The following is a 9,848-nucleotide window of genomic DNA, read 5'->3' as shown; positions in this document are numbered from 1 at the left end:
GACTATGAAAACGTGCAAGCTTTGGGTGTGGTTTTGGGTGTGACATGGATGTCGGAGTCTGGCGTGGTAGACATACGAACTCCTCAAAGCACCTGGGCCTGGATGCAGGATTTCAAACCAGTCAAGGCCGATTTGGTGATCCATGTTAGATGGGGCCCGGATGCAGGATTTCAAACCAGTCAAGACCGATTTGGTGATCCGTGTTAGATGGCTAAAAGTGCGAAATCACTAATTAAGGAGTACTCGTTGCAAAGAACACTCCACTTTCCCAGGTCGCGACAAGTGGCGCACATGCATAGCGTCACTTGTCGCAGCCCGGGAGTTTTTCCTTTTTTGGTAGATCTGTTTATTTAAAACGTTATATCTCTTAAACCGTGCGTCCAAATCTCGAACCGTTTTCACCATTGGATTCCTCGCGTCGAGATCTTCAAAACTAGATCCCATGTTAATAGGTTTTGACGAAAAAAAATTCACAAAAAAAACCGGACAAAAAAACCGGCGAAAAAACCGAACCGGGAGCACGGTTTTTTTCCTTTCCGAAAGAGGCACCTCTCGCAAAATCACAACCGTGCCTCTCGTGTAAGCAAAACTGTGACTCTTGTGTAAGGAAAAAAATAGAAAACGCGTTTTTTTTTCGTTTCCAAGAGGCACGGCCGTGACTCTCGCGAAAGCACAACTGTGCCTCTCGCGAAAGCAAAGCCGTGACTCTCACGAAAGAAAAAAAAAACAGAAAACGCATATTTTTTTCCCTTTCCGAGAGGCATGGCCGTGACTTTCGCGTAAGCACAACCGTGCCTCTCGCGGAAGCAAAACCGTGACTCTCACGAACGAAAAAAAAACAGAAAACGCGTCTTGTTTTTCCCTTTCCGAGAGGCACGGCCGTGACTCTCGCGAAAGCACAACCGTGCCTCTCGCGAAAGCAAAACCGTGACTCTCGCGAAAGAAAAAAAACAGAAAACACGTTTTTTTCGTTTCCGATAGGCACGGCCGTGACTCTCGCTAAAGCACAACCGTGCCTCTCGCGGAAGAAAAACCGTGACTTTCACGAAATAAAAAAAACGCGTTTTTTCGCGAAAAAAATTGAAATTTTTTTGATTGAAAAGCTAAAAAAGACCGGAGGAAAACCAAAAGTCGAAAAAAAACCGGAAAACCCCGTTTAAAAAGCCGAAAACACGTGCGGAAAAATAAAAAAAAATCCAAAGGGAGCGTTCAGAACGCGACACGTGGCGAATGGCTGAAAGCGCGCCAAGTGACGCTGATCGTTCCGAGACTCCCGAAGGAGCGCTCGTTAACTAGTTGCTCTCCTAAAAGTGTCCCTCGGAGCGCCCTTCGATTTGGGGCCTGGATGCAACATTTCAAACCAGTCAAGACCGATTTGGTGACCCGTGTTAGATGGCTAAAAGCGTCCGGGCAGCCCGAGGCATTTGCTGGTGCTTTGATGATCCGCATTTGAGATGCCCCAAGTAGAAGGGATTCGGCACTTGGACGGGAAATCATGGTCTCTACCAGCCAAAGAATCGAACATGGTGAGAGGGCATGTCCCTCGACGAATGGAAGGTCGACAACGAAAAGGGCCAAACAACAATTCGACGAATGGAAGGTCGACAACGAAAAGGGCCAAACAACAATCCACGCAAGCAAAGCGACGCAGCCAGGGCCACTACAGATTCCAGCGGGGAGGACTCCACTCGAGTCTCACTGGCTGGACCGTTAACTTGAACTGGGTACAGAGCCGGAGGACAACCGTAGTGGAAATCGAATCGGCCTACAGATGCTGCCTGCCATGCTAGGACAGAGAAACGTGCTCCCGGTCCAAGTAGGCACCACACAACACCAAAGCACAGAATGAACTCGCCACATTTCCTATTTACCCGATGGGTGTAGCAGATCACTTGCGGTGTCATGCTAGTGACACCTTTGATTCAGCTCCTCAAGCAAGACACCTTTGATTCCAAGAACAACTACAGCCCAGCAACAACAAACAAACGAATAGTGGAGACGGTGACCACAGCAGGGTACAAATGATATTCACAAACCACAACCCGGACAAGTAAAAAGAAACCACACTAGCTAAAAAATTACAGTTGGGAGAAGAGAAGATCCACGAAGACGCGGGGTCGGTCTTCCTCCAGCCTATACAACCACAACGCGCACTGCCTTGACAAAATGAGAGTGTGCCGCAAGGTCAAGTAAGCCTTACCCGAAGGGTTTACTACACCTTCACCACTACATTACAGCGAGTCGGTGTCAGATGATGCAAAGCCTACTCTTTTCCCCAATCTAGGTATCAGAGGGTCATCTGTGCTAATCTCAATCACAAAATTAATTGGGGGACACGAAGGGAAAACAGAACCTATCAAAGAATTTCATGCTGCCTGGTGTTAGAGGTGCGATGCGTCATTGGATGTTGCGCGACAACCCGCCACGTGGTGCACTTCTGCAACAAAGCAACAAAATGGAAGGTGAATTAGTAAGGTGTGTCTCGGTGAAAAGATAGTATCTGGGCAACAAAAATAAGCATAGGCTATGTAGTACTAAAAAACAATAGGTAAAACTTTAGCTGTTTTGAAGAATGGTACTGAGTACCATTTCTTGGTAAACTTTTGGTATTTCAGGTGGTGTTTGGTTCTCTAGTCCTAGGACTTTTTCTAGTCCCAACTAAAAAGTCCCTAGTCTCTAAAAAGTCCCTCCCTGTTTGTTTCCAGAGACTAAAAAGTCTCAGTCCTTCCTAGAGGTTATTAAATGACCATGTTGCCCCTAGTATATAGAAAAATAACAATCAAACAACATCATGGGGTGGCGGGCCAATGGGTGCATGAAGGGGCATTGTTGGAAAAGTCCCAAAAAGACTCCTTGAGAGTCTTCTTCATTTAGTCCCAAATGCCTAGTTTAGTCCCTAAAAAGTCCCTCCCGTTTGGTAAAAAAGTCTCTAAGAGGGACTTTTTCTAGTCCCTACACAAAAAAGTCCCTGGAAACAAACACCCCCTCAGTCAAGTTCACACTAAATACCAAAGCTGTTCTTCCAAACGGGCCCTAATGCTAGTTTTGTGCCAGATAATGTTTGCAATAACTACTACTCCCTCCGTTCACTATTATAAGATGTTTTTGGTATTTCAATATGGGCTACATACGGACTGAAATGAGTGAACAAACACACTAAAACGAGTCTACATATATTCAATTTAGAAAAGAGTTAGAACATCTTATAATAGTGAACGGAGGGAGTAGCATTAACAACTACTACCTCCGTTCACAAATATAAGATGGTCCAACTTTTTTCTGAATCGGATATATATAGACATGTTTTAGTGTGTTTGTTCACTCGTTTCAATCTGTATGTAGTCCATATTGGAAATATCCAAAACATCTTATATTTGTGAACGGAGGGAGTAATATTTAAGAAAATGATGTCAGCAAGATTAGGAGGGTCAGTGCTCAATGGTTACAAGCAAGCAAATGGTTAGACAAGGCATTATTTGTTGAGCCTAATAAAGGCAACTCAATCCACCTAATGATACTTTGTAAGGTTTGGTTTGAGGAGCCAAACGGTGAATGAAACATCTGATCCAAACTCCGAACCTAACTCGCTTGTTTTTTCCTCAGAAACCATGCAGGGGGCAGCAATTTAATGCATTAAGATAGAACTTGATTGGTTTGAGCAGGACCAGTTGGCCCATCACCATCTCATCCCTCACAAGTACAAGTCATCTAAAAATATGAGGGGGCTATCGCAACAAAAAATCGTGGGATCCCATGATTGAGGAACCATCCTAGGCTAAGGTGGTCCCTAAAGTCATTAAGCAGTACTGATGGAAACATGATGAGTAATTCAAGTTAACAATACTTGGAGTTGTAGGGCAGATGACAAACTTGAAGTTTAAACAAAAAAAATCTGTGTTGGAGGTATATGTGAAGAGATCAAGTTCTCAAAATGTAAGGCATTCTTGGTGTACCTTCCGGGAAGGGCCTGAGAAACTGTGCCAGGTCCTCTCAAACTACCAAGACGCTTGGCCTTGTTCTCTTGTTCCTTCTCAAGGCGCATAGCAGAAACTTCTTTCTCCATAGCAGCTACCTCTCTCCTCATCTTTTTAGCCTCCACTTCCATGGCTTTGGTTAAGGTGTCTACTTTCTTTGCTAACATCTGTAAATGAGGGGGTAAGTAAAAAAGCATTGTAGCACGGCGTCTCCTCAAAATGCAAGAAGCAGAACCTCAAGCATCATACCTCAATTGCATCATCCTTGTCCTTTAGACTTTGGTCTTTCTCATGGCATGCCTTTCTCAATGAAACTACCTCCTTCTGCAGCATGTCATAGAGTACACCAGAGACCATATCAGTTGAATCACTATTTGTGGTTTCAGTATTTTTCTCTTCTCCACTAGCCTTCCAGCTATCAGTAGTCTCGCAGTCCCCAACAGCATCTGTAGATCTATTGAGTAAATGAGGTCCATTCACAAGGACCTTTCCCCTGTCTAAAGACCTCGTACCACCATCGAAAGACCTTGAAGTCCCTTTTGCGTGCTTGAGGACCAAGCTGCTGCCAGTAGAAAGAGAGGGCCTCGAATTGAAAGATGGAGATCTCCTCATTAATGCACCAACCGGGGAGACTTTGGACATATTATCAGCTCCACCTAGTGATAGACGACGGGAAGATCCACCACTTGTATTCCTTCCTTCTGTAGGAGGACGGCTAGAACCACTTGGCGGCCCCCTCAATCCATCTTCTAGAACTTTTAGGCGCCACTGATACTTTTCCTGAGTCCGGAGAATATATGAGAAATTATTCCACAAAAGATGAACTTGTCTTAAAGTGTAGCTCAAATTCAACATGACAGACATCTTTACCTTTACTTGAGCTTCCGATCGAGCCGTTCGTTCTGCAATAGCAAGTTTGTCACGAAGTTGCTGCATCTCACCCTGCAGAATATGGTGGAAAAAAAAACATTGCATGAAACTTGAATCCTATATGCCTAAGAGAGTGAGCCCCACTACTTCTAATTGTCTCAACATGCGCTTCGAGATCATCAAAATTGTTGTAGCGTTAGATTTACTAGCTTGATCCACTAGCATCCGTCCGATGTACGCATGAGAATCCTCTACCATGCAACATGCATTAGTGCATTCTAATGGGTTTTAAATGTCATTGCTTCCACATCATCAAAATTGTTGTAGCCATTAGATTTGCTAGCATGGTCCACTACCATCTGTCCGGTCTACGCATGAGAATACTCTACCATGCAACATGCATTAGTGCATTCTTAGTGGGTTTAGAATCACATTGCATTTAATGTGACATGCACAACTTTTCATGTTAAGATTCATTTTTGCTTATGCAGAAATGTCTCACATAATTTAAATCGTAAGGACTGGATTAATACTCTATATGTCCAACTCCGCAGCAACGCGCGGGGTATCTCGGTAAATAAAGAAAGCTTTAATCATCTTACCTGCAGAAATCTGCGCTCTTCAAGCCACTGTTTAACAGGCATTACTTTGTCATTGCCATCTTTCCACTCATTTGCAACTACAACAGCAACCCTGTTTGCTGTAACTTTTGTTCGAGCAAGTTCACGGTCAAGAACTTTTCTTTCTTCCTGGTGTGTCATGATCACAAAATAGCATGGGTCATCTTTTTGCATAAATAATCAATGAAGATTCAAAGAAAATACAACAGTTGAATGGTAGTATGTTACATTCATTTCCTGGACTTTCCGCTGGTAATCTCTAACAGCATTAGCAGCTGCACCACCAGCAAGGACAGCCTCTTCAAGCTCTCTGACTGTTTGACTAAGCTTTTCGACTTCCGCAACTTTTTGGCGGTGCAACCTATCCAAAATCTTATTTTCTTCCTGCAATCAGGGATGAAACCACTTGAGCAGCTATATTTGAATAACTTGACAGAGTTGTTTTCTCCCAACAAGCTTGGAAAATACAAGATATCTCATACCTGGCAGATCTCGATTTGCTTCATCAGATCTTGGTTCTTGTTTTGCATGTCATCAACCATAGCAGCTTTTGCTAATGCAGTTTGTACAGTCCTTTCTGCTTCTAGCAGTGCTGCCTCCTTTTGCTTTGTCAAACGATCTAATGCTCTGTTGTCCTCTTGGAGCTTTGCAATCTAAAAAGAACCAAATTAAGTTTTTGTCAATTATATACCAAACATGCATCCAGTGGACACAAGGGCTTGGATCCGTGGATATGCTGGGTGCAAAGTAGGATAAAAATATGACAATTTCATCAGTCTACAAGAGAGTTGAGATGTGGATAACACAGCATACCTCTTGCCGAGCAAGCTTTAACTCAGCTTCAAGTGGTGCAAGAATGGCTTCAATAGGTGGCATATCATCATCCTTTTGGGCTGCATGTACTCTACGCAGTGTTGCTTCTGCTGCAAACTGGGCTGCCATAGCTGCTTTCTTCTCATCATTTGTTTTTTTCAGTTCTAGATTCTGCAAAAATAGAACAAATGCTTATGAGGGAGCAGTCGGGAGGGAAGGGGGGCTAAAAGAGGTCGGGAATATACTTTGCTATCGAGGAGAGACTCTGTCAACTTGAGCTTCTCATCCAGCTTCTCCAATTCATCAGTGAGCTGCCATCACAATGTAACAAATCAGCAATCATGTTGACAAACGGAGAACAAACATTGATCTTTAAAACTTGAAATGTTTTTGCTTGGTTTTCCCTAGTTCTGTTCAAGGGAACATTCCAATTTGCATTATGACAACAAGCAAAAGTAACATATGCATTGATGCTAGTGTTGGTATGTGTGTCAGGTCATCTTAACAAACCTTAGTGATTTTAAGTACTGGGTTAAAATTTGCCTGAGGGACACTTCAATCAGAAATAGTCAAAAGGGGGCCACACAGATAGCTTATTATCAAATAAAAATGAGCATAGTAAGATAACTTTCATTTGACAAATAAGCAGTATCTGACATATCAAAACAAACAAGCTTTACTCAACATGTCATTCATTGCTCATGCCTAGGTATCTCATACTGCCATACAAAATGGCACAATCACCTTCAGCAGATACAGATTCTAAGCTTCGCAAATCAGATTCAAATGTTACTTCCCGTTTTTAGCATGCCCAGTTACTTCATTTATGAAGAAACAGTCAGACTCAGTTGATCAAATGCAGGGGCAATAGAATACACAGCACTAACATGGCCAACAGGTACAGAAAAGGCAGACACATCATTAAAGCAAACACAGCAACCAGAGATGCACTAAGGATCAACCAATATCTAACTGAAAAAAAAGGCTCGGTTAAAGGATCTTTAGTTGATCTGAACAACACAACTTGGGTCGCTCACTTTTCCAGGAGCTACTTCGTTTGGCAATTTAAAAAGCATGTTAGGATAGGATACATATTTGTTCAGAAGCCTGCAAGTTGAGTTGCAAAGGGGGAAAAAGGAATCAAGGACCTTAAAAGAACAAGTAAATTTCATAACAAATCATATGAGTAAACATTTAAGTTTACATTCCAAAGAAAATTTACATAAACGTTTCAATACACCTCACATCCATCAGTTCGTTTGTATGAAACGGAGTCTGAAAGATATACATAGCTGTCATGTGGGATCCCCCAAGCCAGCAGCCAAAATTTCCGTAGTTCTACAAAATTTGTAGCTGTTCAATACTTCTGAAGTTATAATAAAATGTCTCCCGATTTTCAAAATTAACTGTAAGAAAACAACATACTATTTTCGCAAAAGATCATTTATTTGAACTAAATATCCAAGCATCTTGAAGATGTAAAATTACCTAAATTATAATAGGAAACATATATGCCTACTCCAAATTAACCATCATTTAGGTGAAATCATGTAATCGTCATTTTTTCATCATCAAATCTTTAAAAAAAAGGAAACTAAAAAATCCAAATAACTAGCGATTATAAATTCACACGCCTCCAATTAAAATTTTATACTCCCTCCAATCCATATTAATTGACGCACACTTAATGTGCGTCAATTAACATGGATTGGAGGGAGTATTCAAATCCATGTTTTCAAAATGATACATTTTTTAAAGACTAAGATTGTGAGATTTCCTGACATTATGACAATAATAAGATGAAGTTAAATTCCACTGACAGGATATTTGTCTCGTGGCAGCACCTAAGGAATTCTGAAAATTGGATCAACGAATTAGCGTTGAATCCTTGATACCTCCAAGTATTGGTTATTGCAGTTTGCTCATCAAATCGAGAGCAATTTGTACATCGTATTCACCCCTTGTGCATACTAAGAAATCTGAGTGGACACTGAGCAGGCTCAACAAACATGCAAACTACACACCAGATAAATTGCAACCAGGACTGACGCACTGAACATCAAAATATCTATTAGCACTCAGCATCAAAATAGCTTTGAGTGCCACAGACGTTAGCACTTGTAAAAGTACAGCTTCAGAACAAGGGTAATGGGAATCAATTCTATGAACTAAGACCGGGGCAGCTTTATTTAGCTCTTGCCATCCTGGCGACCTGACACATTTTTTAAGTTAGTTTAGCTCAAACATATCTTGAAAAACTACTGCAAAAGACAGGGACTTCATAGCCCTACATGAACGGCCATAACACTCTGATTCACTAGTACCTCTCCCAATGAACAAGACAACCAGAGTATAAGATCAGCCAAAAAGAAAGAAAGTAAAAAAAAACACAACCTAGCAGGAAATAAACATGTTGAGTAAAACATTAAGCTTGTGTTGAACTTTCAGAGTTTCAGCATGCCGCAATGGATAGACAAAACCCTCCGCATCCATGAATCCCACAAAATAATGGCCAGCAAAAAACAAGGGGAAGATTGTTGTCTTGGCCCTGACACTCGGCCAAAATCACCTCCGCATCGAGCAAATACGCCCCCAAACTCTCCTATTTGGCTATGAATTCTCTTGCACCGACACTGTTCCAAGCTCGAAACTGGAAGAAATGGTCGTAGAAAAACAAGACAAGAATCAGAAGCAAAGCTTGGGGATTTACCTCCTCGACGGCCTTCTCCCGCGCCCTCTCCGACAGGCGCAGCGCCTTAATCTCCGCCTGCGCCTCGCCCAGCTCCCTATCCTTATCTAAAACCACGCAAAAAGCACCAACCATTCCGCCGTCAGATTCGGAAGGGCGGCGGCAATCCACCGAACACGAGCGGGAGCCAGAGCTACGGCGAGCCAGGACCCAGGAACCAACTCACCCCTGACTTCGTTCTCGAGCCGGTTGAGCTCGACCTTGACGGGATCCGAGCCGTGCATCAGCGTGAGGAGCTCGTCGGCGTCGAGGCCCAGCTGCGCCGCCCCGCGCCTGCGCGCGGAGCCCCTGTGCGCCGGCGCATTCCCCTCCTCGCAGCCGCCGCCGCCGTCGGCCATCTCAGATCTGGGCCCCGGCGCCTCAGCCCACCATCCAAATCGCGCGCCCCCCGGGACCGCCGGCGGCCGCAATGCCGTCCGGTGGGGAACCCTAGCCGCTCGCGGTGTCGGGGCTCGGGTTGGGGCGCTCCGCTTCGCTTTTGCTTTGCTTCGCGTGGTGTTTGTTTGTTGTCTTGCTCGGGCGAGGACGGCAGCGTGTTTGAATAGCGGAGAGGGTGAGGGGGGAGGTGCTCGGGGGATTTAAAAGCGTCGGCTTTTCCGAGTGATTAGCAGCTAATTAACCGTTGAGCTAATCAGGCCATCGAGGTGGTTACTGGTCAGTGTGAGGACTGGACAAGAGCAGAGGAGGAGGGGAGGGCGTTGGAATCTCAAGGTTTGGAATATAAGGTGGGGGGAGATCACACATGAACATCAGTACAAAGGAAAACAAAAGTAAATGTTACTACACTCTAGTCTCTTTGATTTGCAGGATTTTTAAAACAAG

General features: G+C 43.6%; 1 protein-coding gene across 1 annotated transcript; it reads right to left on the bottom strand.

The window, feature by feature from the left end:
* Positions 1-1,971: 1,971 nt before the first annotated feature.
* LOC125514557 (microtubule-associated protein 70-2) lies at positions 1,972-9,583 on the bottom strand. Its single transcript, XM_048679895.1, has 11 exons — positions 9,193-9,583; positions 8,988-9,073; positions 6,523-6,588; positions 6,278-6,448; positions 5,947-6,117; positions 5,693-5,848; positions 5,447-5,593; positions 4,845-4,916; positions 4,224-4,754; positions 3,954-4,141; positions 1,972-2,437 (listed from the first exon to the last, which is right to left on the bottom strand). The coding sequence occupies exons 1-11, from the start codon at positions 9,362-9,364 to the stop codon at positions 2,398-2,400; spliced, it is 1,800 nt and encodes a 599-aa protein (XP_048535852.1). The 5' UTR covers positions 9,365-9,583; the 3' UTR covers positions 1,972-2,397.
* Positions 9,584-9,848: the final 265 nt, after the last annotated feature.

Source organism: Triticum urartu, chromosome 6 (genome assembly GCF_003073215.2).
Source record: "Triticum urartu cultivar G1812 chromosome 6, Tu2.1, whole genome shotgun sequence".
Lineage (NCBI taxonomy): Eukaryota > Viridiplantae > Streptophyta > Magnoliopsida > Poales > Poaceae > Triticum > Triticum urartu.
The sequence above is the reverse complement of the archived record's forward strand: the minus strand, read 5'-3'. Positions and strand labels throughout refer to the sequence as shown.